This window comes from Neltuma alba, unplaced genomic scaffold (genome assembly GCF_004799145.2).
Source record: "Neltuma alba isolate B1F8T4 unplaced genomic scaffold, ASM479914v2 tig00012145_pilon, whole genome shotgun sequence".
Classification (NCBI taxonomy): Eukaryota; Viridiplantae; Streptophyta; class Magnoliopsida; order Fabales; family Fabaceae; genus Neltuma; species Neltuma alba.
In genome coordinates, this window is record NW_021636694.1 from 81,885 (window position 1) to 109,732 (window position 27,848).

Genomic DNA, 27,848 nt, shown 5'->3' on the forward strand with positions numbered 1-27,848 from the left:
TGATTAACAGAATAATTACGGGCGAGACCAAGCACTGTACGCGGAGCTCTTCTATCCCTGCCCGCCCATGCAAGAGATTTTTGGATAGCTATTTCTCTCGTTCTCGTTGCTGTTGCCTATCCTTGCCGACGAAAAAAACTACTTGCTCGATTCAGTCCATTACCTTGGTTCAGGACCGTTCTTCTTTGTCATAAAAAGGTTTGGTACTTTTGGATGTGATGTGCGGTAATTTTAGAGATTTAACTCCGATTCCATGTTGATCTGAAAATCGGACTGGCGCTGCTACTCAGATAATCATTGTTCGCTCCTCCATTTCCGTTTTCATTTGCCTTCCTGTCAATTCGAATATTTGTTTCTTTCTCTAGCTTTTTTTTTTTTTGCCCAACTTCCTGCGATCAACGGCTTGTATGAAATTCAGATGATTGATTATTTTGGCAGAAACTTTAGAGTCAAAATGTCTTCCGATTCCGCTGTTCCTTTCCCTAAAGGTCCTCTCATAGTGAGTTCTCTCTCTCGTTATCCCTACCGCCTCCGGCCTACCTATTCTTCCTTTCTCATTGTCATTTTCGCCTTCCTGTTGGTAAAACACGCTTTCGTTGGCGTGTAGCTAGACTAAGACTCACGGAAACGGAGGCCTATTTTCAGGTGGGATTTGGCGGTGCTGCCGTGGATTTCTTGGCAGTAGTGGCGGGTTTTCCTAAGCCTGACGACAATATCAGAAGCACGAACATGAAGGTTTGCACTAGTTTTCTTTTTAACCAATCAAACTGCTTAGAAATAATTGTATCTTTTGGTCAACGAAATAATTGAAGTTTGCACTGGGCGCATAAGACATGTTCTGTTGAAATTCTATTATATTTTAACTTTTCAATTGCGTATTTTATTTTTAATTGATATGTTAATTAAAATATCTTTTTATAAACCTGAATGTTACATTAGATACTTTTCTTAAACTGATTTTTATTTATCAATCACTCAATTTAAATATATTCATATATAAAAAGATGATAATTTGAAAGTCATATTTCTCTACTATGTATTTTGATTTACTCATGATCAGTTTTTCCTAATTAGAATTTTTTAACCTTTTTATCTGCTTAGTTAGACCTATTTATCAATAAAATCATTTTTTTAGTGAGTATAATTTTGATTTCAATTATTGAATGTTTTATAAAAATATTTATTTGAGTTATCGTAAGATACTTATACTTAATTAAAAAAAGAATTGAACTAAAAATAATACAATATAATTTCTGGTCAAGAGAAGAGAGTTCCAACACCTCTAAGTATTTTCTTAATTACATCTAACGTTCTGAAATATTTTATAGTATATCTGGCATTTTGAAACATTTTTTTAGATGCGTCTAATATTTTCAAGTATTTTTTTACTTTAGTGTTAGATATACAAAAAAAATATTTTTGGATACTGAACCTATTTAAAAAAAATACTTGGAGGTGTTCAATGGAGCTAAAAATACTTTATGATATTAGACGTATTAAAAAAATATTTTAAAATATTAGATATAGTACAAGATATTTTAGAATGATGTGCCAGCAAAATACTACGGGTTGCACCTTAACCTTTTTATTTTTTTAAAATCCACTTTGGTTTACTCATTCATTCAAAGAGAAAATCCGCTTCGGTTGTTTTGTGAGAAAGGAAGAAACAATGGTCTACTTTTCTTAATTAATGTAAAAAAAAAAAAATGACGTAGTGACTCAATCACGCGATTCATATTTGGGCTTTGGTTCCCTTGGTTTTGTTTGCCGCAGCTCTCTAAATTGAAATCATTTCTGTGGTAAATGTTTCTAGAGTCGAGCCCGTTAGTCTGCTCGCTACCATGATCGTTCGGAAATGTGATCAATGTTAAATTCTCTGGTTTGATAGGTTCAAGGCGGCGGAAACGCGGGAAATGCTTTAACTTGTGCCGCACGTTTGGGCTTAAAGCCAAGAATCATTTCAAAGGTTTTTTGGCATTGAATTTTTAAGGTTTATTTTTCGAATTTTACAGTATTGTTAAACATGCTGCTTCTGTATTTTGTATGGTATCGGATTACTGTATCCCTCCTGACGGTTAATTGCGCTTGGTTCTGATGCAATTTAAAATCACTAGATCGCAAATGATCTTCAGGGCAGAGCTGTTTTAGAAGAGCTAGAAGCTGATGGAGTGGATACATCATTTTTCGTGGTATGCCCATGTCAAAGCCAGATTTTACTTCTTAACTCCGTAGTTGCTACTTCGCTATTTTGCCGAGGCAACCACAGCTGTAATCCAGGCACCATTTTCGTGGTATGTCCATTGTGCTCTGTTGACTTTTTTCGTGTTTTCAGGTATCCAAGGGGGGATGTTCACCATTTACCTATGTCATCATCGACAGCCATACGTATGTTTTTTTTCCCCTAAAAAAAAAAGATTTTTTCGCGCAATCTGTGTTGATTTTGTCATGATTGCTCTTGATGAATGTTGGATATGAAAAGTCGAAAATGTGAGTTACTGAAGTTGATTTAGATGCAAGACTAAGATCTAATAACATTCGCAAGGTTTTGCGTTATAGTCCTCATGAATAAAGACATGATTCACGGATGAAAGTTGATCTAAATCTGTTAAAATGAATAACATTGAAGGATAGTTATTAATGTGATATGTTTTCCTCGTACGAATTCCTCCCATGTAAGCTGCCATGCCTAAATTAGATAATTGTAATGAATGACTGCTTGAAACATGAAATGCAGCTGTTAGAAATGTATAATGCAAGTCAATTGATCATAGGAATTTGAACCTTCAGGAGAACACGCACGTGCATATTCACCGCAGGATACCCTCCTATGATACCGGACGATCTTTCAAGAGACAGTTTATTATCTGCACTGGATGGAGCAAAATTGGTTTATTTTGATGGGAGGATGCATGAAACTGCTCTGTTCATTGCTCGAGAGGTAATTGCATAGGTAGTTTGCTGATGGAAAGTCATTCCATAGTAATTGAACTGCAAGATTTAATGATTCCCACGGTCGAGTCATGTTAAATATCCTAAAAGAAGAGTACCATCTCACCATTGCAATGATTGAATGAAAGGAAGCACAAGCCTCATATTTTAAGAAGAAAATTTTGAACCTGTTCAATCTTCGAAGTAATGTTACTTCATTGTGGCGTATGGATGAGTTAAATCCTACATATCAAATTTTAGTTCTTTGTTACTCGTGCTTTTCTAGTCAGGATTTGTTGGCTTTTCATTGTGACAAGACATAATATTAATATTACTGTGAGAACCATCTGATGAGATGTAGTGTGTGTACACGGCTGCAGGCATTTTGCAAGAATATATCTATCTTAGTTGATGCCGAAAGACCAAGGGAAGGATTAGATGAGCTCCTGACTATGACTGATTATCTTGTATGCTCGGAAAGATTCCCACAGGCAAGTAACTCGTATGAGCATGAATTGCAATGTCATGAGAAACTTGGATCTGTAACTCCTGGCATGTAGATACTGCTATTTTCGTACTTATCATCAGGGGATCCTTGGATTTGCCCCTTAAACTCAAAACACTGGCCTAGCCTTGTAGCCAGAAGAATGGACTCTAAACTTATTGCAGCCTCGTCCTGCGCCATGAACATGTGCAATTATCAATCTTTAAGTTCGAGTGAATGTATTATGCATCCATTAAGGTGGAAAATTTGGGGGTGGGGAGTTATGCTTTCCGTTTTCTCACTTTCCCTGTGGGTTGCTGTCAACTGTTGGTATTTATATTCTATAATGTTTCTATAAAGTTGGGCAGTCCCCTTTCATCTGTGACCGAACTGCATTCTTTTGGGATAATTTGTTGGCGTGCCTGATAAACATTCATACTGCTCCTTGAGAACTGTAGTTTTGTAATTTGACAGGCCTGGACTAAGGCGGCTTCCATTCCAAGAGCACTGATTTCAATTCTGTTGAAACTGCCAAATCTCAAATTTGTGATTGCAACTTTGGGGGGAAATGGCTCCATAATGCTGGAGCAATGCGTGGATGGTGAACATACTTCTTGTGGACATCCTGCTTTCCTGTATTTCATTGTCTTTTAAAGGGTAAGTTACAATGTACTCTCTGGCAGACGGTCGGCAGATAGAAGAAAAGGATGTAGACAGCTCCCTCGAATCCTTAGCAAGGCAAAAGGAGGACGGCATCGCCAGGCCAACCTGCATAGCATCGGTAATAACTATTGAAACATGAAGATATCTTCTTTCCTGTTGTGATAATGCTGAAGTGAACCCTGATGTGTGTGAAATGATGATTGAAAGGGTAGAATTATTAACTATTTCACTTAAATTCATTTCCCCCCTTAATCATCGCAGTCTGTGACAAAATTTAGAGCAGAAGGGATCGGAAGTGTGTGTGGGAGGTTATATGTTGGCACAGCCGAGAAAATTCCTCCGTCAAAGCTCATTGATACAACTGGTGCTGGGGATGCATTCGTTGGAGCTGTTATGTACGGTATGTGCGACCTATCTTCTCATGTCATTATCATCATGCCTTTTACTTTTACAGGGGAACTTAAATTATATTTTAATATCATTTGAATTGACTTTGGCATCAACTGTATACGCAAACAACCTCTTAAGGCAAACTTATCGATCTGGCAGGGTTTAGTCATCAGTAACTACAATTCCATTTCTGATCTTTATGACTTGGAAACTTGCGGACCACCTTTTTCTCAATGATTTGTTTGATCAATTTATTGATTAACCACCTTGTTGGTTTTGCAGCAATCTGTAACAACTTTTCACCGGAGAAAATGTTGCCATTTGCTTCTTGCGTGGTAAGATAATCCAACTAATCATGAACAAAGACCCCCCACCCCAAAAAACAAAGAAAAAGTGACGAGTTTCTTGAGAAAAGAATAAACATGCAAATTATTGGGTAATTGGAACTTGTTCTCTTGTTTTGCTCCAAGCACAGGCAGCTGCAAAATGTAAGGCCTTGGGAGCTCGAAGTGGTCTTCCTTATCGCGGCGACCCATGCCTTGCGTCCTTTTGACTATAGAGATCCTATCGGCGACGACGTCAGAATTGTATGCAAGCAACAAGGCTTCAGCATCCAACCGATGTAATCCATAGTTAAAATTTGATTTCTGAGGTGTGGTAATGTCAAGAAAGATGTAGATGCAATAGGGTCTCCCATTCAGTGGGTAAAAAATAAATTTCTCCGTACATAAGAAAGAATATTAACTCTTAAAATTGGAATCTTCATTTGAAAACTAGATGCAACTGAAGTTTTGGCTCCCAATATTGTTGCCAACCTGATGCATCATTTGCTATACTAGATGAATGGATAATTATTTTATCGCGGCAAGAAGATCCGCGCCTAACTAAAATTATTGAACAAAATGAGCCAATAAGTCATCAGGCATGTTCATATGCTTGGAATTTATTTTACTATTAATGTTGCCTTAAACTTTTAAAATTAGTGAAGATAAAAGCATAATTGAAAGACCAATAATCAACGTTATCTCGAAATTTTAAAATAACAACAAAAATTAAAAAGAAAGGGAAGGAAGACTGCAAAATTTATTAAATTAAATTGAGTGTAAATTTTATTGCACTAAAATAATAGCTCTTCGCCTCACTGCCAATAAATCCCAATGCTTGTGGCATATATCAAGATATATAAAATTAAAATCCCAAGCTACAGTTTTCTTAATAAAAAGTATACGTGAATTATCAAATCTATAATGAAATGTGCAATAGTTTTCCGCTCTAAAGCATCTTTTTTTTTTTTTGGCCAAAAAAATTCCGCTCTAAAGTATCACTTTTATGGTTTTATCCACTTTAAAAAACAAAAAGCAGTTCAATCTGGCGCCAGCCACACACCCAGACGCCAGCGAACATGTCGAACCTCTCCACTCTATGCAATGCTGCTCTTTTGAACTACTCGCTTAGCCCTTCTCTCTCTTCTTCTCTTTCTTGTTCTAGCCTCACATTCGCGCCCAACCTAAACCTTCAAGCACAAGGTTGCCTAGGTCTCCTACGTCACAGTTTCCATAATGTGAGCCCCCTCCCTCCCTTTGTAAATCTTCAATAATTTACAGCTTTAAAGTTGGAGTTTTTGTATTAAATTTATTCAGTCTGTTTCGTTTTTCATAATTATTATTCCCACAGTCAACGAGGTCTCTCGGCAAAAAATTCAGGATCAAGATGTCCTCCGATCCCCTTCCTCAAACCTCCATTGTTGTACGTCCCGCTCTTTCTGTCTCTCTATCTTTACGCTTTCTGCTTAGTTTGTTTACTTCTATTCCGTTTGCCGCGAGATGGAGCTTTATGTGTGCAGGTGGGATGCGGGTCGGTTTCAGTGGATTTCTTGGCAACTGTTGCCGCTTATCCTAAGCCAGACGACAAAATTAGAAGCAGCAGCTTGAAGGTACTTCTTCTTTTCCGGACTTTCTTAGCTGACTAATTGTTATTCGACGTAGATTTACCGTTTTAGGGTGGATTTTAGATGAGAAACTGTTAATCCCCTCTATCATAGTGGGAGACGATCTTTCTTTTGTTAAATAAAGTATTGATGGATTCGAGCAATTGTTATTGTTTCCTATAGAAATGCCTCTGAAGGCTAGGTGTAGTGGGTGCCGCTAAATGCCCAGAAAGCTACAAGCAAGAGTTTCTTTTTCCCTTAACCACTTCGCTGTGTATTGATTTATCAGGTTCAAGGAGGTGGCAATGCTGGTAATGCTTTAACTTGCGTTGCTCGCTTGGGCTTAAAACCTAGGCTGATATCCAAGGTTTTTGTCACTCTCTGCCTTCTCTAGGGGAAAAAAAGGGACTATGCTTTCTATTTTCCAAAAGTCTGTTTTTTGACGCATGGAACTTAGCATACATAACCATTTAAACCTGATTCAATAATGTGTATGTGTTATAAACATGTTTGACGCCTGTTAGGTTGCAGATGACACTCAAGGCAGGGGCATTTTAGATGAGCTGAAGGTTGATGGTGTAGATACCTCTTTTATGGTGGTAATCCTCGGGCATTCGTTCACTCTTCATATGACTCTCGTTTATATTTTTGTATGTTTTCTTAATCTTCTCTGGTTGCATGCCCTATTATCTGCAGGTTTCTGAGGAGGGCACTTCACCATTCACCTATATAATTGTGGACAACCAAACGTAATTGTCATTGGCTTATTGCTTTTTTAATTTGTATATTCTCTTCCCGGCACTCCTGACCTCGAAGGAGGGAGGGAGGGGGGGGGGAATAAACATGGTGACCATGCATTCAATTATAAATCATAATACAATATCCCTTAAGATGACATCTCTTCTTTGCCAGTTTCATGGGAGCTCTTTTTGTTGTTACTTTAACTTCTATTTACTTTTCATGCTATTTGATTAATAATGCGAGTTCTTTACATTTTCACTCAGTTTAGGCAACTGTAACTGTTTAACTTACACCATCTTGACTTCTATCAATTAGTACTGTAATGACCAAATATAGAGAGTTACATGAATTAGGTGCATCATCTAAGATTATGATCGCTCTCAACTGCATGATTTTGAATTTAAAATAGCATATAGGGTAGTATCTATACCATCCAAACAGAAAGTCTCACCTCTCTCTGTCCCTCAGTTTTTCCATTTTCTTGTGTTCTGACCGGAGAAAAATTATGCATTGTCTATAAGAATAGAATGACAACTAGTTGCTATGATTTTATGATAAATCTTAAGATCCTCAAACACTTAACACAGTGTCATTTTACAGGAAGACCCGTACTTGTATACATACCCCAGGACATCCTCCAATGATCCCTGAAGAACTTTCTGAGTCGAGTTTGTTAGCTGCACTGGATGGAGCAAGAATTGTTTATTTTGATGGGAGATTGCATGAAACTGCCCTAGTTGTTGCGCATGAGGTTATCACTTATTTTATTTGCTCATTGTTCTGATGCCCAACTTTAGATACCCTAATCATTTTAGAAGTCGAAGCAAGCAAAGCTTTAGTGAAGAAGTAAAAATATTTTGTACTCTATTTAATGGAAAGTCAATTATTGTCACCACTAATAACCTCATTATATATTGTAACAACTCATTATGACAATGGTTCGAGGTGAGAATCTCAAGGGGAAATGTGTAAAGGTGACAATGCAAGAAATATAAGATGCAAGAAACTTATACGGAATTTAGTTCTTTTTATGCCTGCCTTTGTTTTCTTTGGATGGTAGAGGAGATCAAGGATGAAAAGAGGGGGCCTCATCTGATGGAAAGTAAACAAAATCTTATATTTTCCAGTACAGGCAGTTCGGAAGGATGTACCCATCTTAATCGATGCAGAAAGACTGAGGGAAGGGCTAGATGATCTCCTGAAATTAACTGATTATATAGTATGCTCAGCAAACTTTCCACAGGTAACTGCATTATTTTTTTTCAGAAGTGCTAGTGTTTTTAGAAGTGAATGATAGTGATCCTCATCATTGTTGTTTTTTCACGGATAAATGTGGGACTTAGTTTAATGACTCGCTTTTTTATTCTATTCTATCAGTCACTTAGTGATTTTTGTTTTTCAGCTGAAGAAACTAGCTCAATGATAGCTACAGAAGAAAAAGGCTACAAATTTTTTTTTTTTATTGGAATTATGTCCTCTTTTAGTTGTATACTTGTTCTTTCAATTATGCATAAGCAGAGTAGTTTAGTCACATTTCGTTTATGACAAAAAAATTATTTTCCTTTTCTAATATTGATGATACATATTAGTTTCCTTTCTTTTTCGTATTTTTCGTAGTTACATCTACATATTGCTTTTCTGAAGCTTTGTTTCTAGTTTCTCTTTGTACTCTGTTTAGTGGGGTTTATATTTTTGTCATAGGAATCATTAAGCATGAATGACATACCTTTCTCTGAATGATAGGCATGGACAGAGGCATCAACTCTTCCAAGGGCACTTGTTTCTATGCTTTTACGGTTGCCCAACATCAAATTTGTGATTGTAACTTTGGGAAAAGATGGTTGCATAATGCTTGAGAGAAGTAATGATGGTAGGGATGCTCTCCTATTCCTTCTAATGTATTTTCTTTGTTGGGTTTGGGGAAAGGTGGCTTGTGGTATTGTTGTTGTGATGAAGAGTTTGATACTGTGCATGCAAATTGTAAGACTTGTGTTTGTGTTGCGTAATCCTTGTATGTTTCATTTCCTTCTAAAGCAAACACGTTTTCATGTAATATTTTTCTCCTTGCAGAGGGACAATCCTCTGAAGAAGTAGATGTAGACAGCTTACTGGAATCACTGGAGAACAGAAAGAATGATAGCATACCCGTCCCAAACTGTATAGCATCGGTAATAATAATGAAACTTTGAAATCTAGACCCTCTTTGCTCTGTCCTCGCATTACAGTATTCCTGAAGAGTTCCCCAGTTTTGTGAAATTAACACAGCAAATGCTTTAGATCATGCTTGAAGTGAAGTTTGGTGTCAATTATTTGAACTTTGGACATGCATGAATCATGAGGTTCATATTGGTGTCTTTCCCTACTGAACTGGCGTTGATCATGTGGATTATATTGCCCATCACAGTATTTATTTTAAATTTCAACACTGGAGTAAGGCAGTTTTCTCAATGGTGTTCCTAACTAAAAAAATGGAAGAAACATTTGAGAATTATTGTTTAAGAAGTATGAGATAGATGATGTAGGCATCTAGCAATATTACGATGACATTATGTGGAAATGAGTTCATCTCTGCCGGAAACATGACCACATGTAGAAGCCCTGCAAACCTTTGCCAATGTGTGACTTGGAAGATACTAGGTCTGAAAGGTTCATCAATATCAACTTAAAGCATCCAATATCCTTAAGCTATCTTTGAAGTTGGGACAACTTTTATTTGTTATTACCTGCTGTCTTACATTGTAGTTTATTAGTTTGTCTGAACCTCAACCGTTTGATTTAGCCGAACTTATTAATTATTTTTCAGCCAAATAGTCAAGTCTAAAATTTAAATCTGCCTTAACTGATGGCATGTGTTATAGATCAGAAACTTTTTCTAGTTATACAAAGGACATAAGAATGTGCCTGATTCTTTGTGTTTTAAAAGCTAAAGAAGTGAGATTGTAACTAAAAATTACTGCATGTTTATTCAGGCTTTTGTAAATGGTTGCTTAGATCTATCTTTTCCCTTTGATCCACTCAGCCAGTGACAAAATTGAAGGCGGAAGGGATAGGAACAATTTGTGGAAGGATTTATGTTGGTACAGCTGAGAAAATACCATCACCAGAGCTTGTTGATACGACTGGTGCTGGAGATGCATTCATTGGAGCTGTTCTCTTTGGTAATTTAATTCTTTTTCCCCGTAGGCCATGTTAGATCTTTATGGGTTGCCTACTATTTTTACTTTAATCGGCCTTGCATGATTAAGGTTGTCTGACGCTTGTTGATATAGCTGTAGATGGGTTGGTATTGAAAAACCATGCATTCCTCTTTGGCATGGTGACGTGTTTATTTCTCCAAAGTTACCGCATTGTGGAGACATCTCACTATGAATTCCTTATAACTCCTGCCAGGAGTAGGGTTTCGGCCTTACCACCTCTATTTTACGTCAAAATCCTGTGGTTCAAAGAGGAGAAAAATGACGTTGACAATGCCCATTTTCAGACAACAAGTATAACAAAACAAATGCTTGGCATTTTTAACATTTACTTACTATATTATTACTTTCCCGGCTTTCAGCTATCTGTGCCAACTTTTCCCCGGAGAAAATGCTATCCTTCGCTGCTACAGTGGTAAGTGGTTTTGTACTCCTGTACTCAATTTACAAATGGTAATGGAAAAGGTTTATATGCGTTTTGGCGTCCATTGCAGGCAGCTGCCAAGTGCAGAGCCATAGGAGCAAGAAGTGGTCTTCCATACCGTGCAGACCCACGTCTGGCATCATTTTTGCAGTAAATATAAGCTTTGATCTTGCCTTCAGCTGATGCATGAGATGTGATCAGTAGGCTATTCGATTTTCTATTTGTATGGGTTAATAATAACCTAGCATGACTAGCATATTTAGTCTTCATGTTGAGGTGAAGAAAGTATTTGCCTTGTTCCGAGTTCAAATGTTAGTAAAAAGCCGAAGGAGAAGAATAATAGCCTTGTATGGCTAGTTCTTGGATGACGTGAATGACGTGCTTTCATTTCTTAAGTTGAACGCGTGTATGCGGAGCTAGCTTCCTGGCAAAATGAAAAAGACGCTAAGTTTGTTCATTAAGGATATTGTTCTGCGTCGTGGACGATAACATTTAGACAAAAAAATTAGATTTTTTTTTTTGCCAACAATTAGATATTGTTTATTAAGGATCATTTTTTTATTTGCTGCTCGTTAATGCCATCATCTTAATTGCTGAACAGTAATAATCCATATGTGTGTGTGTATATATATTGTATGCTGTTCGGAGTCATACAAAGTAAGTTGCATTCAAACTTTATGCAATTGCATGGGAAGCATGTTCGGTATTTTATTAATACTTTTTTAGCAATTTAAAAAATAGGTATTTTAAAAATTGTGAATGGTGGTGTTAAACGACTATTTTTCTCAACTAATTTTTTCAAAATTTTTTTTTATTGAAACTCAAACATAAATGAGGTAAATGATTGAAATAAATTGACAGCTAATAATTTTTTTAATCTTGCATAAATGCCAGTATTTTTAAAGTAACAGGATAAACGATCCCTAATGACAGTCAGCACTTGATCAGTTGATGTCACTAGAAAGCCCAAAAAGGTATAACAATAAAAATATAGAGATTCTTCTAAACCATCTACCAAGATTCCCATGGTGATGGGAAAAGTTCGAGGCATGAATTATTATTGATTTAAGTGAGTTTCATGAACCATACATCAATATGATTAATGTAATTAAAAATTACGTTGACATTTTTAAGCTGATAAGAACGTCCGGGCGTAATCTTTAATTCTTTATCATCCGGAGGGAAAAGGATGACAAGGGACCCGCCGTGCGATCTGTTCACCTTACCCAAAAGCCCGAAAAAGACATAATTAAAAATGACATGATTATGATCTCCCGAATTGTGTCTGCGGTTGGTGGGTTGGTCCACAAGATAGGCACCGTCGTGCATAGTGCTCAAGCGTAAAATGCCAGAGGAAGCGTTTCACGTCCTCTCTGTTTCTCAGAAGCAGGGGTCTCTCACCACTCCACTCTCGTGCTGAATTCTGAGCTGCGGTCAACGACAACTATGTTGAAGCCGCTGTATCTTGCTCCATCCAATGCCGTGGTATTCAATTCACCTCTCCTTTTATCCTTCATTCCTTCCGATTCACTTCTTGTTTGATCACTCGTGGCTACACCTCTTTAATTCATTTTATTAATCGAATATCCTTTTCTGTTAACTTCTACTTTTCTTTTTGTTTTTTTCCCCCAGACAACGACGTTTCGTTGCAGAAATTTGAGGGTTAAAATGTCCTCTGATGCCACTCCCCCTCCCGAAAGCCGCGTCGTTGTATGTCTCACTCTTATTTCATAGCTTTTAGTGAAACTGAAATGGCTTGCATACGTTATACGTGTGACTCTAAGAGCAGGTGGGGTTTGGAATGACCACAGTAGATTTCCTGGCCACTGTGGATGCATATCCCAAGCCGGACGACAAGGTCAGAACCACCAGCTTCAAGGTACACAATGTAGTGGTAGAGACTCAATTCATTTGTTCCACTTAGTTGATTCTTCCTGTTAGAAAATGCCATTAATAGACTGTTTCATTTCTTCCACATTGCCTTTCTCTTTGCCTGTTGACCTTTTTGCTGTTCTCTCCAATGCCTCGTTTTCGTGTTAATTAATAATTGCCTCATATGAGTTATTAAACTGATGCACGCCCTCTGCCATTAACCTCAGAGAATTAGTTTGAAGATGCATGATAAAAAATTTGATCATTTCGGTATACTTTGGGTTTTCTAGATTCAAGGAGGTGGCAATGCGGGCAATGCTTTAACTTGTGCTGCTCGCCTCGGATTGAAACCCAAGTTGATCTCCAAGGTTTTCAACTATCTTTTGCATCTTATGTCGTAGTGTATGGTCGGAGGTATGGAGCAGGACTGATTTATTCATAATCTGTGACAAACCTTTCTGGGCATTCCTTAGGTTTCCGGTGATGCCCAAGGCAGGGGGATATTGAAGGAGCTAGAAGCCGATGGGGTGGATACTTCCTTTTTCGTTGTAAGATTCATACGTGTGCAATTCGTAATTTTTGGGAAAAAAAGGACTCTCTGTTCTAATGATCTTCCTATTATCTCTCTAGTTTCATCTTCTTTACTTTTTGATCAATTGTGTTTGGTTGTCTTTCTTCTTTCCCCCTTATCTCTTCCTGAGTTGTAAATCTGCTTGTTTAGGTCTCCAAGGATGGCAGTTCAACATTTTCGTATGTGCTTGTGGACAACCAAACGTAAGGCAGTTGCTAGTATGTTTTACCTCCACATCCCGCTAATATTTTTGAGCAACCCTGATGCAGATTTAATTTAACTAATTAATTATTTTATTATTGTTTATTTTGTTAATTATTTCTGTATTTTAGAGAGTGGGTAGTTACTCCACTCACCCCACTTCCCCACTCCCTTCATTTTATTTCTTTTATTTATTTTATTTCTTTCTTTTATTTATAGTTTAGGGTTTCATTTGTATAATCAGACTTGGCATTTGGACTTTATCGATCAGTTTTCCTTCTGTTCTCCCTGCTCCTTTACTCCTCCTCTCTTCTTCTTCCTCTTCTCTAACTTCTCATCCCTTCCAATCCTTTCTTGTTCTACATCAATTTCGGTATCAGAGCTAGGTTGATTACTTCATTCTACTTTTTCAAACTCATTTTTCAATCCCCAAACACGCCCTTGTCGCAAAACCACCCATAGCCGCCACTCCTTCACCATTGTTCGCTCATTTTCCGATGACCGTTCACCACGCCGCCACTTCCATTCTCACCGTAGACAACAATCCGTCCAAATCTCAAGGTTTCACAACCAGAAACCAACGGAAACAGCCTCCACGATCCAGCCGAACTCCCTCTGCGCAGCGTCACTTTGAAGGCCCAATCAACCCTCTAATTAATTACTGTGACTTTTAGTATACTGGAGGTTACTTGTTATTGCTTTGGGTCCTTGTTATTGCTGGATTACTTTATCTTATTATTGTGTTGTTTTTTACTGCTTCTGTATATATTTTTGTTATTATTTTTGAATATTATTTTGTAGCTCAAAAAAAAAGAGAGAGAGAAAAAAGAGAAAAAAAAAGAGGAAAAAAAGAAGAATTTATTTTCATTTTAGTAGCTTCTTACTTGCTTCATTATTTGCTGTTAATTTTTGCTTAGCTATTGCATGACTATTCGTGATATTAAAAATAGACAAGACACCTTAGACCTAGCACTGCAATCCCTAGAACCTTCTGTCAGCTCCCTTTAATCCCAAATGGACCAGAGACTTCAGGCTTTTGAATTGAAACTGAATGAAATCACTAAATGCCTTAAGGAATCATTGGCCGAGATTAAGCAAGAATATAACTCCCAATTTCAGGAGCTTAGCGCCACTACCCAAGAGCTTAAGGTATCTAATAAATAGCTTAGGACCTACCAGCAAGAAATTAGAGATTCTCTCCTAAGAATAAGCAGGTCTTTAGTAAGGGTGCAGAAGGGATTCTTGGAAGTGTCCCTGAGATCAATCAAGCGTACCTTAAGCCCGACACCGTTGGACCATCTCACACTAGAGGCTCCCAATTGTCTATAGGTCCGCGTAACTCGCAGACTAAACTGCTACACGTTGAGACCCTTCCCCCACAGTTCGAGGAAGAGGACAACCCATGGGATGAGCAAGGGACAGAGGCTCACTACGAATCCCATGTTGCGAACCGACGAACTTATGGAGGATACGCCGCGCGCCCTAGGTATGGACGAGACCCGTCGCCTCCCAGACGATACCGAGACACCCCTCAGCAAGACAACAATGATGATGCGATGAAGAGGGTTAAAGTCGAGGCACCTGACTTTGATGGTTGTTTAGACGCGAATGCCTTCCTCGATTGGTTAGCCACCATGGACGACTACTTCGAGTGATACAATATGAGTGACATACAGCGCGTTCGTTTTACCAAGATGAAGCTCGTAGGATCTGCAAGGAAGTATTGGCAGTACATCCAAGCGAACCTTGAATGCTTAAGGCAACCTCCTGTCACTACTTGGGAGGAGATGAAGTTGAAGCTTAAGGAAAAGTACGTGCCGGTCAGTCACTTAAGCACGCTTTTCAACCAATTGAATAGCCTCAAGCAGGGAACCCCATCGGCAGCCGACTATGTCTCTCGATACAATGACCTTCTGATTTGCAATGACTTAAATGAGCCTAGTTTTGTGATTATTGAGAGGTTCATCAGCGGCCTTAGGGATGACATACAGAGGGAGCTCAGAGTAAACCGTCCTTACGCTTTAGAGGAAGCATATCATAAGGCTATTGACATTGACTCCCTGCCTAAGTATCCCTCTAGATTAGAGTCTCGTCCAACACGCAGCTCCGCTGTTTCGACCAATCAACGGGTAAGTCAACAACTTTCAGGGCCAAGCGCTTCTAGACTAAGAGAGTCATCAGCCTCGAACGCTCACATAGGTAGCTCATCAATAGAGTGTTTCAAGTATCACTCTAAGGGACACATCGCTTCAAAGTGCCCGCAACGTGCGTTGCTTATCGAATCTCAAGATGATGCACTACTCGAGAGCGAGCCAGATGTCGTCATCGACCTTGTCGATATTCCTTCTGATGTGGACGAAGAAATTAATTGTGATGACATGCCATCAGGTCATCTTGGAGTGATGCGATGCCTCCTGACTGTCCCAACGCCAGATGACTCATGGAAACAGAACAACATCTTCCACACCTTCGTGAAGTGTAGTGATAAGTCATGCAAGTTGGTTATTGATAGTAGAAGTGAAAGGAATGTGATCTCTAGTCGAGGTGTTGCTCGTCTTGGACTTAAGACAGAGCGAATTGCTAAGCCTTTCAGAGTTGTGTGGGTCGACAACACTTCATTGCTTATCACTCAGCAGTGTCGTGTCCCACTCCATTTGAGCGACTACAAGGAAGATGTTTTGTGTGTCGTGATCCCTATGGATGTGTCTCACATTCTTTTAGGACGCCTGTGGCTATATGACCATGATGTCACTATCCAAGGCCGAGCAAACGACTACATCTTCAAGCATGAGGGCAAGACCATCTTACTTCGTCCTGCAAAGCCTGAGCCTAAAGCAAAGGGTCTAGCCCCCACGAAAGGATCCGCCTCTAAGCCTATCAACCTTCACCTCCTTACAGAGAAGCAGTTCATCGAAGAAAGTAGAGAGGCTGATGTCATCCTTACCGTTGTTTCCAAAGTCTTCTCTCCTGCTGCACCAACACCTGACAGCCTTCCAAAAGAAATGACCCAACTCTTGGACGAGTTTAAAGATGTTGCACTTGAGGAGTTACCTCCTGACTTGCCACCCATGAGGAACATCCAGCATGCGATCGATTTGGTTCCAGGATCACAACTCCCCAACCTTCCACACTACAGGATGAACCCTAAAGATCGGGAAGAGCTCAATCGTCAGGTTAACGGCTTACTTGAGAAGGGCTATATCCAGCATAGCCTCAGTCCTTGTGCTGTCCCTGCCCTTCTGACTTCGAAGAAAGACGGCTCGTGGAGAATGTGTGTTGATAGTCAAGCCATCAACAAGATAACTGTCAAGTACAGATTCCCGATCCCTAGGGTGGAGGACATGCTTGATTTAGTGTCTGGATCTAAATGGTTCTCCAAGCTCGATCTTCGCAGTGGTTACCATCAGATTCGAATCAGACCAGGAGATGAGTGGAAAACTGCGTTTAAACCGCAAGATGGACTATACGAGTGGCTCGTTATGCCATTTGGCTTAACAAACGCCCTGAGCACATTCATGCGAGTGATGATACATATGCTACAGTCCTATCTAGGAAAGTTCGTGGTTATCTACTTTGATGACATTCTGGTCTTTAGTAAGTCCAGAGACGACCACTTGCACCACCTTAGACAGGTGTTTCTGACCCTTCGGAAGGAGAAGTTTTATCTCAACCTACCAAAGTGCTCCTTCCTACAGAACCAAGTTATGTTTCTCGGATTCATCGTCTCGGAACAAGGCTTATCTGCAGACCCTACAAAAGTCCGAGCTATCCAAGATTGGCCAGAACCACAGACACTGCATGAAGCACGTAGCTTCCATGGGCTTGCATCCTTCTATCGGCGTTTCATTAGAGACTTCAGCACACTTATGTCTCCACTTACTAACTGCCTGAAGAAGGATAAGTTCAATTGGACTCCCTCGGCCTCCACAGCTTTCAGCACTATTAAGAAGAAACTCTCGAGTGCTCCCGTCCTGGCTTTACCTGATTTTAACAAGTGCTTTGAAGTTGCTTGCGACGCATACGGGGTTGGGATTGGAGGCGTTCTAAGCCAAGAAGGCCACCCTGTCGCCTACTTCAGTGAGAAGCTTAATGAGGTCAAGCAAAAGTACTCCACGTACGACAAGGAGTTCTACGCCATTGTTTGCTCTTTGGAGCATTGGAAGTACTATCTCCTTCTCCAACAGTTTGTCATCTACTCAGACAACCAGTCTCTCAAGTTCCTTAGCTCCCAACGGCACTTGAATGCCAAACATGCCAAGTGGAGCGAATTCATTCAGGAATTTACCTTCGTGGTCAAGCATCGCCCAGGGGTAGAGAACAAAGTAGCTGACACTCTTAGCCAAAGAATCCACGTTCTCAACACTCTGACGTTTAGTGTCATGGGCTTTGACAGGCTCAAGGATGAGTACACCTCATGTCCTGACTTTGGCATCATTTATAACGAGGTTAAAGATGGCAACCTCCACGATCATGTGGATTTCCTTATCGATGATGGCTACCTGTTCCATGGGTTGAGATTGTGCATTCCCCGCACGTCACTACGCGATTTTCTCATTTGGGAATTGCATGCGGGAGGGTTAGCCGAACACTTCGGCGTTCAGAAAACTACAGCCCTGGTTGAAGATAGGTTCTATTAGCCTTCCCTTAAGCGTGATGTTGCTCGAATCCTTTCCCAGTGTCGTACATGCCATACGGCCAAGGCAAAGAAGAGGAATACTGGATTATACATGCCTCTTCCTATTCCTGAGTCACCTTGGAAGGACATTAGCATGGATTTCGTGCTTGGGTTGCCTAAGACAGTGAGAGGGCACGACTCTGTCTTAGTTGTGGTTGATAGATTCTCGAACATGGCATATTTTATTCCGTGCAGTAGGACTACTGCTGCCTCACATCTGACAAGGCTTTTCTTTCAAGAGGTTGTGCGTCTTCACGGTTTGCCTACTACTATTGTCTCTGATAGGGATGTCAAGTTTGTCAGCTATTTCTGGAAGACCCTTTGGAAGCTCTTCGGGACACAACTGAAGTTCTCGTTGCTTTCCACCCTCAGACTGACGAACAGACTGAAGTAACTAACCGTAGCTTAGGTGACCTGCTCCGTAGTTTAGTTGGCAATAAGCCTGGTAACTGGGATTTAGTCTTGCCTATAGCTGAATTTGCTTACAATAACTCAATCAATAGATCCACTGGCAAAAGCCCATTCCAAATTGTTCAGGGTTCCAACCCAAAGCAGCCTATTGACCTTGTTCCCCTTCCCCTGTTTGCTCGCCCTTCTAAGTCCGCCGAGACCTTTGCACATTGCCTTCACGATATTCATGCTGAGGTTAGGCATAAGTTAACTTTAAATAATAACAGGTATAAGATAGCTGCCGGTGTCCATCGACGTCACCAGGAGTTCGATGTTGGCGACCTTGTTATGGCTCGCATACGGCCTGAGCGTTTCCCAAAGAGGCCTTACAAGAAGCTGCATGCCCGTGCCTCTGGCCCGTTTTGCATTTCCAAGAAGTTAGGGTCTAATGCATATTTATTAGAGTTACCTCTAGATATGGCTATCAGTCTAGTATTTAATGTTGAGGATCTTGTTCTTTATCGGGGCATTTTCGAGCCACCCCTTTTGTTTTCTGATGATACTACAGGTACCCCGACCCACCAAGCCCCAACTCCACCGTTGCCTAAGGTTGCGCCACCCGCCTAAGCCATTGACGCCGTGATGGATGAGCAACGATATCCACTCCAGCAGATCCCATCAGTCGTTACCTCGTTTGTTGGACAGGCTGCAATGATGCAGACACCACGTGGCTCATCGAGGACGAATTCTGTCGTATAAACCTCGCCTTCCTTGATGACTTCCAGCTGTCCAACTCTCCAGTGGCGAGTTCTTCCAACCCGGGGAGAAATGATGCAGATTTAATTTAACTAATTAATTATTTTATTATTGTTTATTTTGTTAGTTATTTCTGTATTTTAGAGAGTGGGTAGTTACTCCACTCACCCCACTTCCCCACTCCCCTCATTTTATTTCTTTTATTTATAGTTTAGGGTTTCATTTGTGTAATCAGACTTGGCATTTGGAATTTATCGATCAGTTTTCCTTCCGTTCTCCCTGCTCCTTTACTCCTCCTCTCTTCTTCTTCCTCTTCTCTAACTTCTCATCCCTTCCAATCCTTTCTTGTTCTACATCAAACCCTTATTAAAATAATTTGTATAATCTTATGGAACTCAAAGCCTTTTCTACTCAGCCGATGTCCTATCTAATTTCCATATTTTCAGTCATGAATAGAGGTGTATTGATTCGTTCATATTCAAGATGAAAAGTCACCATTTTTTGGGTCAAAAATCATTTTGTTTACTTTAAAATACTCATAGGAATGCTCTTCTAGGAAGTTTCCTAGCTTGTCCATGGGCAATGCATTTTAATCTTCTGGCACAAACCCAACCTTACTGATAACAATTACTGGTTTAAACGCAGCGTTCTGGCAGAATATTAAATTGGACAATGATTCTCCATATTTTTTTATTTTGGATGAGTTCATGCATTAGAGCATAAATATATTCTTGCTCATAATCGAGGCTTTTGACCAAGGGCTTCTGTAACCTAATTCTAAGCTAGCCTTTCAGGAAAACTCGTACATGCATTTATACCCCTGGAGAACCTCCCCTGATGCCAACTGACCTGTCCCAATCAATCCTATTATCTGCATTTAATGAAGCAAGATTAGTTTATTTTGATGGAACATCAACTGAAACTGCACTATTTGTCGCACATGAGGTAATTTGTGTTTTGCTTTTGCTTTTCATCTCTTCAACAATTTAAAATTTGGGTATGAAATGTAGCCCAAGAGTTTCCTAGAAAAGTTATCTGCATTTACAGCTTTTTCGTTTTGATAAATTTAGCACCAAAGCCTAAGTGACTCCTATGCAGTGGCTTGCCCTGCTAGCCATTCTATATTTAAATTTTGCAGTGATGGATGTAATTTTTATTCTTTTACAATGAAACTAAGACTTGAGCGGGGGAATCAATACCATAATTCTGGATCTGAACAGTAAACAGTTGTCATCAAATTTTTAAATACAGGCAGCTCGGAATAACATACCTATATTAGTTGGGGCGGAATCAGTGAGGGGAGGATTGGATGAGCTCCTGGGTCTTGCTGATTATGCTGTATGCTCTGCAAGGTTTCCACAGGTACTTCGATTGCTCTATCATTATGAGGTGCTTTTGGTTGACTCTTATCTCTGCATGGTGTTATATCTTGTATGCATCTGTTTTGACTTTGTTATATCTTATATTAATCTATTTTGACTTTGTTTTGACAATTTATGAATCCATAAACGTGTCAACATATTGGACTTGCTACAATTGTATGACTTTGCTTTTCATCAACAGTAACAAACTGATCAAAATTCGATAGTTGAATATGCATTGAGTTATGTTGCCCTTAAGAGTTCAGATGCCTTCTATATGTACTTCCAGTTCATCTTTTTCTAGAATAATATGATGAGGTTGAATTGTTAGGCGGTATTGCTGCTTTATTTCACATGTATGATACACATGCTTCCGCTTATGTTCAGTTCTTTAAAGTCTAGTGTACTTGGCTGCATTATTTGTGCTCCTTTTGTATCAGGCATGGACCCAAGCACCATCCATTCCAAGTGCACTGGTTTCTATGCTTTTAAGATTGCCAAATATCAAATTTGTGATTGTGACTCTGGGTGAAGATGGATGTATAATGCTGGAAAGAAGCATTACGGGTGAATTTACACTTGACCCTTTCAATTTAACATTCATAAAACTGTTGCTTTGCATTTGATATTTGTGTTCCAAGAAGATATGTAGGCTACTAAGCTCTGACTCTATATCCTTTATGGCAGAGGGCACTGACATAGAAGAAAGGGATGTGGACAATGTAATAGAATCCCTATATAAAGAGAGAGATGATGATCTGATTATCCCAACTTGTATATCATCGGTAAAATATCAGTATACACTTTAATTTCGAGAAATTCTAATTTAATATGATGTCTCCTTCCATAACATCCCCGTTGAGTTGGAGGATCATGTTCACTGCGCTTTTTCCCCTCTCTCAGACCGTGACAAAATTAAAAGCAGATGGAATAGGGACCGTGTGTGGACGTTTATTTGTTGGAACAGCAGAGAAGATACCGGCTTGTGAATTGACTGATACAACTGGTGCTGGGGATGCGTTTAGTGGAGCTGTACTTTATGGTATGTGTAATCTTATATATGATATATGCTCTCTTGATGATATTATTCGAATCGGCCAGATTTAGAACACAACATAGTGAAATTACTAGCAACTTTGCTCTATTTTCATTTGCTTTATTTCTTCCTGAAGTTGCCTGCGGATTCAGTTCTCCAGTGGGTTAGCTCTTTGTTTAGCCATGCAGCTGGTCCCCCCCCCCCCCCCAAAAAAAAAAAAACACAAAAGAAACACTCTCATAACTTGGATAATAATGCATCCCCAGATCAATGAGTTCATACAGTTTACCCACTGAAAGGAAAGTAGACATAGCTGTGAGTGGTCTAGCGATGAGACTTCAGGCAGATTGTAAGGATGAGTTTTCGCGTCATCATGGTACCTGAAAAAAGTTTGCGATAATGGATATCATTGACTTCCCGTATCACTTGCCAACATCCCAATATCCGGTCCACGTTTTTCACTTCATGGTTAACAAGTTTTATGTTGGTTTCGATTGTTATTTGAGGATTTGATATACTTATCTCTCACTCATTTTGTAGCTATCTGCGCAAACATGTTACCTGAGAAAATGTTGCCATTCGCCTCTCAAGTGGTAAGTTTCTTGTAATCCATTGAGAAATCGCTATCCATATTTTTCTGAGTGGCCAATCAAACTAGGAAGGAAAATAGGAAAATATGAATGGTGGAATTTTATTTGCAGTGCAATTTTACTAATTTCGCAGTGATGATGACTGCAGGCAGCTGCCAATTGTAGAGCTTTGGGTGCTCGATCCGGTCTTCCTCACCGCACGGATCCTCGTTTGGCATCATTTTTAGGCTAGAGATTTCTGGGCACTCTTCTTGTTCGTGTGCTGAAGGAATGGCTTTTGTATTTCTTCGAGGGATGTGTTATATTTAATAAAATTATGGTATCAATGAAGCACTTGTGTAGGTCAGTGTTGAATTATGATTTCAATAAAGCACTACTGGACATTAAGTTTTCCTCCGTGATGGATCTTATTTATTCCTTTTTTAATTATCTAACTACTGATCACATTAAGCATCAGATAAGACGTGGAATTTATCAAAACAAAAATAAAAAATACAATCACGTTTGTTTTCTAGAGAGTTGAAAACAACGTGTTCTGGCTGCTTTTCTTGTTGACGAATATCTTCAAGTTAATCAACCAGACTTTACTCCAGAAAAGAAGGCCCACAAGGAATGAAATTATACTAATTATACTACTATTTTCTTTTTATCCGTAATTCACTGTTGTAGCAAAAAAGGTATTTCATCTCTCTCTCTGTTTTTTTTTTTAGTCAAAAAACTTTGCGAGGGGTCAAAAAAAAAGACCGAGCCCCCTCTTTGCCAACCTACAAGCGTAATAGGTTTTTGTTGCCAAAAAAGGTAACAGTTTGTATTCAGGGCCCAAAAAGGCTACCGTGGATATAGAAGAAATCTTGCAAGACAGCCCACAGTATTTGGGCCACATTCAGAGGGATTGGATCCACCCAAAAAACCGGCAATAAAATTGACAAATCGTGCTCCCAAAAAAAATCAACAAAAAAAATCGTAGATCGACCCGCCCACACTGTGAGTGTCTTCCAAGACTACGATCAGGCCATCAGGGGTTTAGGGTTCTTCGCTTCATCCGCTCACTGAATAACTTGAGCATTGAGCATTGAGTTTTGAAGACGCTGATTCCATTTAACATATCCAATTACAATGGGTAAACTTATTCTGTATTCCCTAATAACCTAACTTGTTTATTTTTCTTCTTGGAATGTACTTGTGCAAATTGTATTTGGTCGACGGAAGTTTGGGAATTCAGAGGTTTCTCTGTCCTGCTCTGTCAACAAATTTCTTCATGACCAAACATGATTTATTTCCCTTCAGGCGCGTCAAAATATTTTTCGGATTTGTGGCGGAGCAGACAGCTGTACGATGTGGAGTTGTTATCGAATCTTAGGCACTGGCGGTACGCAACAACGCGATCATTAGTACAGCACACTCGACCTTTGCAGCCTGCTGATATTCCTCGGTTGGGGCAGGTGAAGAAGGTAAAAATTGTAGACTTGCTGGCAACTCTTCTGTTATTGGTTCATTGCCTGGAAGTCACTGGTGAAGATGTCATTTCTTTTTTCGAATTTTCGTAGGCATTTGGTTTCAGTGTCTGCTTTATTTTCTGAAAGGCTTATCTATTCTTCAACAATTGCATCGCGTCTACATTTTGAAATACGCAAAGCATGCACTAAAGTTCCGTGTGTATTGAAATGTCGGAATTTTCTAATCCCGAAATTACTGCATTGTATGATGTTTGTCTGTACGTCTTGGCCCTGACTATTCATTGGAACCCTTGTCGAGATCATCTTTGTTCTCCAAAACCCATCGAGATTCACAATAGTGGTTAATTTTATCGGATGCTCCCGAAGGGACGATAACGGTTAATTTTATAACTAATGAATATATTGCATCCCCCCCCCCCCCAAAAAAAAAAAATCAGAATGTACTGCGTGTAATCACATCCTTCCATCCAGCTGAGGCGTTTGTGATCAACAGTTGCTTCTACAGTTTATTAAATATCTGACAATGACTTCTTATGTTATAGCTGATGAACTTTTTGTTATAATTTAGTTTGAGTTGGATAGTATTCACTTTGGCAAACAGATTTTTCTATAAGTTATAATTATAATTGTAGTATGATTTCGTCTAAAACATGCTGGAAAAGTTACGGTGGGAGCTTGGCATCTCGTACAGTAGTGTCATTAGTATTTTGATATTTTGTTGATTAAATGCATGAAATTTTAAGGAACAGAGTGATATATCGGAGAAAATGTTTCTTTGTGACGTTGAAGCTGTTTTTCTCTAATTTCATTTATTTGTTGTTGAAGGCTCAATTCCACACTATTTATTATGGTTCCCTATTTGTGTGCAGGATATACGAGGAGCGAATGGTTGGTCACCATTGTATATTTACATATGACTGAATCTTAATCCAGGAATTTAAAATGTCTTTCACTAGCTCTTGGAAGAATATGGTTTTTCTTTTTCTTTTGGGTGAGGGCTCTGGGTTTAAGAGCATGCATACCTTGCTGTTGATTGGAATCTGGGATTTATGCCCTTACCTCAAAAACCATTGATTGTGTATTTCACTGATGAATTTATGACTTAACAATGCTTGCTGATTTACACTAGTTAGGTTCATGATGCCTGATTTGGCCAGTGAGTCCCATATATTTTATCTTTTTTACCCTGGGATGTGAATATAAAAATTTGCAGGAATGGCTGTTCAATTCAGTGGATGGTTTGCTGGAACATGTACAGCCAGTTTTCAGCCTCCATATCTGCCTAGGGTGAACCATGAAATGGACTCTATCAGTTTTCCTTGTGTCAGATCCATTTCTTCGAGGGCATCAAACAAACAAGGAGAAAATACAAATGAGGTTAAGCTGCGAAAATTTTGTGCTGTTTTTATCGTTCCCTCATTTTCAGTGACTGTAATGGTACCCTTGTTTGTCACAATGGGTCAAGCACCTTGATACCTCCATTTCCCTCTTTGGCAGACTAAAAAAGACATATCAACTGTTGAAGATCCTTTTGATGCTCCTACATATAATATTCCAGAGAAGCCAGTAACGTTTGTGGAGGGGGCGTCCTACAGTGTCGTCATCCTTGTTGGTCTTGGAATTGCGGCTGCTGCTGGATATGCTGTTTTCAAGGAGCTTATATTTGAACCCAAAGAGTAAATAGCTTAATTTTATTTTGAATTATGTTCTCTGAAGATTATTATGACTTTGTTGCTTGATGTTTTTTATCTTCATTTGATCCCCCTCTGATTTTTAAAAGTTGGTGTCAGGTACAAAATCTTTAACACGGCTCTAGAGAGAATTCAAAATGACAGTCAGGTGAATAGCCCTGATTTTCTTATTTATTTTCCTGAACTAAGAAGGAAACCCAAAAGGGGAACTTGTTTGTTGAGGAGGTTAAATCTTATAAGGACAGACCATTGTCCGAGTTTATTTGTATTCCGGCATCAAAAGAACCTGATCATGTTGGACCATAGTACATAAGGTCAACGCAAGGATAGTTTTAGAGGAGGAACAAATAGTTTCGGTGAGATACAGGTTAAATCGGTGATGAGAAGCTTTAACAAATCTTGATGGCTCTGAATTTCTGATGTTTAAGTATGGATTTTCTTATTAAGCTGTTGCTCCATCTTTTAGACAAAATAACAGATGCTTTGAGGGCATGCGCTGAAAAAAAGAAAAAATCATTAGTGCTGCTAGTCATACTAGAGAGTCGGTGAATGCAAAGTTGTCTAATATTTTGCTAGTATGTGTGCTAACGAATGGCAGTTATTTCTCCTAGTAAAACTCAACCTCTCTCTCAATGCATTATATCAGGTTAGAGTCAGAATTGGATCCCCAATTACTGGCTATGGTCAGGAGAGTAGAAATCGAGCTGCTCGGCAACGAATTCCCAACAAAGTTTGGACTGATGAAGGTGGGGTCGAGCATGTTGAGGTATTTATTAATTTAAAGTACTAACTATTTCTTTTTTGGACTATCTGGTACACCTCCCTTCCTCAAGCCCTACACCCTCCCAAAAAAAAAGGGAAAAAGACAAAGAATGGTCAGGAAATTTTCATTGGTGTCTTTGCTGAATTGTTTTCATCTATATTTGCAATTCTCAACCATGGCTCTTTGGGTTACAGGTTAATTTCTATATCCGGGGGCCCCATGGAAGTGGGAAAGTTTTCTGTGAGATGTTCAAAGACCAAGTGGACAAACGATGGAAGTTTACATACTTGATTGTCGAGATCAGATCACCCTCTCCAGCACAATTGATTCTGGAGTCATATATTCCTGCTTAAAATGCAACCCAGAAGCATTGTTGAGAAAAGGTTTCTTCCTTCTTACTGATAACCCAGATTCTTGTAAGTTTGTTGCCCTATTTATTGATCTTCAATATTGAGGTCAAATTTTGTGCCGCATAAATTTTAATGATAACTTGAATGCATGGTGTCATCCAATCTCCCCCATTCCATGATAAAAATGATAGAGCATGAAGAATATACAATAACAATTTTGGGAGTAGTGGAGTTTGACATCGGTGTTTAGATATATTGCAGCAAGAAAGTTCTTCAGTCCTTGGTGAGTAAATTTGCTTGTCTATGGGTTCCGCGTCTTCTGGTGCTTGCCGTTCTTTTCTTCCCACTTTTATTCCTTGCTACATAAGATTGGAATTTTTAATAGAATATAGTATTATGACATTAATTTATTAGATTGATAGAGCATTGATGACAAAGACTAAATGGCGAATATTTCATTTATAGGGGTCAAGCTTTCATTTAAAAAAGTCTGAGGAAAGGTTAAGAAGAGTGTGCGTGTGTGCGTGTATTTGGTAATCATATGAAGTAATATATTTTTTGGCAAAAAAAAAAAAAGCATATTTTTTAATTGAATGTTATTCACTTCAGGCGTTCCGTGCAGGTGTTTGATCTCTGGCCCCATACTGGTGACTGCGTTTTGTGGCGGTCATCGATGTTTGTTGGCCATTTCAGTCGGCCCATGTTTCACGAGGGATAAAAATGAAAGAAGAGAAGGAAAAGGAATTAAAGAAGTAATAAATGACATGAGAATCTGAATCCACAAATCTCAGGATTGGTGGTTTTGTCTTTCGTTAAGGACTTCCAGGCTTTAATATTAGGAATTTTTTCCTGGCAAGGGACCCGCAAGCAATTATTAAGGATTAAATCTGCTAGGCTTCATCCCTGTAGTGACTGTGATTTCTGCGGTGTGTTGGTGCTTTCAATTTATTGTAATCTATGGTAAATTTGATCTGGTAAAAGAATGTGGCTTCCTCCATTTTGTGTCGGAAGCATTAATCCGATGTCAGAGTTGATTGCCATGGTTCTTTTCACGCACGATCAGGTTTAATGATTAAATTAATGTTTGAAAAGGAAGAAAATGTCATTTAGGACTGACCCAGACAGACATACCACCGGGGCAAACAATAGGTGTCATACGCCAGCAATAAATGATGTTAGCTTCACTTAGTTTGACTTTGAATTCTAATAAAAGAGTTTTAATTTATTTTGTTTCTTATGTTTATTTATTTTTTTCTTTGTAATAGTGTATATGTTAAAGGTTTTATTAGTTCTAATTAATATACATGATTAGTAAGGTTTTAAACGAAGGCAATATTTATTTATTTTAAATAATTAATTTAATTAAGTTTTTTAATCTATTCAA

General features: G+C 39.0%; 4 protein-coding genes across 12 annotated transcripts; all 4 read left to right on the forward strand.

Moving 5' to 3' along the window:
- Positions 1–115: 115 nt before the first annotated feature.
- On the forward strand, positions 116–5,333 carry LOC114723536 (ribokinase). Of its 4 annotated transcripts, none has more exons than XM_028909721.1 (13): positions 116–299; positions 439–499; positions 646–735; positions 1,889–1,966; positions 2,115–2,189; positions 2,333–2,385; positions 2,788–2,938; positions 3,309–3,419; positions 3,887–4,013; positions 4,096–4,193; positions 4,337–4,475; positions 4,748–4,800; positions 4,941–5,333. In XM_028909721.1, exons 2-13 carry the CDS (start codon positions 455–457, stop codon positions 5,016–5,018), a joined length of 1,098 nt encoding a protein of 365 aa, XP_028765554.1. In that variant the 5' UTR covers positions 116–299; positions 439–454; the 3' UTR covers positions 5,019–5,333. The 4 variants fall into 4 exon arrangements, with proteins under 4 accessions (XP_028765554.1, XP_028765555.1, XP_028765552.1 ...); XM_028909720.1 differs by having other exon boundaries at positions 118–198; XM_028909722.1 differs by having other exon boundaries at positions 116–499; positions 608–735.
- Positions 5,334–5,823: 490 nt separating this feature from the next.
- LOC114723548 (ribokinase) lies at positions 5,824–11,215 on the forward strand. 2 transcript variants are annotated; one of them, XM_028909738.1, is made up of 13 exons: positions 5,828–6,026; positions 6,140–6,211; positions 6,309–6,398; positions 6,682–6,759; positions 6,917–6,991; positions 7,089–7,141; positions 7,734–7,884; positions 8,266–8,376; positions 8,877–9,003; positions 9,204–9,301; positions 10,153–10,291; positions 10,690–10,742; positions 10,822–11,215. In XM_028909738.1, the coding sequence occupies exons 1-13, from the start codon at positions 5,868–5,870 to the stop codon at positions 10,903–10,905; spliced, it is 1,290 nt and encodes a 429-aa protein (XP_028765571.1). In that variant the 5' UTR covers positions 5,828–5,867; the 3' UTR covers positions 10,906–11,215. The 2 variants fall into 2 exon arrangements, with proteins under 2 accessions (XP_028765572.1, XP_028765571.1); XM_028909739.1 differs by lacking the exons at positions 10,690–10,742; positions 10,822–11,215 and having other exon boundaries at positions 5,824–6,026; positions 10,103–10,239.
- Positions 11,216–12,036: 821 nt separating this feature from the next.
- LOC114723550 (ribokinase) lies at positions 12,037–22,596 on the forward strand. The gene is made up of 13 exons (XM_028909744.1): positions 12,037–12,236; positions 12,384–12,461; positions 12,541–12,630; positions 12,914–12,991; positions 13,097–13,171; positions 13,345–13,397; positions 20,011–20,161; positions 20,468–20,578; positions 21,018–21,144; positions 21,265–21,362; positions 21,481–21,619; positions 22,154–22,206; positions 22,352–22,596. The coding sequence occupies exons 1-13, from the start codon at positions 12,198–12,200 to the stop codon at positions 22,433–22,435; spliced, it is 1,176 nt and encodes a 391-aa protein (XP_028765577.1). The 5' UTR covers positions 12,037–12,197; the 3' UTR covers positions 22,436–22,596.
- Positions 22,597–23,188: 592 nt separating this feature from the next.
- Positions 23,189–27,504, forward strand: LOC114723549 (probable mitochondrial import inner membrane translocase subunit TIM21). Of its 5 annotated transcripts, none has more exons than XR_003738255.1 (9): positions 23,189–23,323; positions 23,491–23,654; positions 24,530–24,548; positions 24,874–25,037; positions 25,158–25,336; positions 25,451–25,499; positions 25,998–26,117; positions 26,309–26,530; positions 27,074–27,504. XR_003738255.1 is itself a non-coding variant. In XM_028909742.1 (9 exons), exons 1-8 carry the CDS (start codon positions 23,320–23,322, stop codon positions 26,465–26,467), a joined length of 858 nt encoding a protein of 285 aa, XP_028765575.1. In that variant the 5' UTR covers positions 23,189–23,319; the 3' UTR covers positions 26,468–26,497; positions 27,074–27,504. The 5 variants fall into 5 exon arrangements, 3 of the variants coding, with proteins under 3 accessions (XP_028765575.1, XP_028765574.1, XP_028765573.1); XR_003738254.1 differs by having other exon boundaries at positions 27,087–27,504; XM_028909742.1 differs by having other exon boundaries at positions 26,309–26,497.
- The last annotated feature ends 344 nt before the right edge of the window (positions 27,505–27,848 follow it).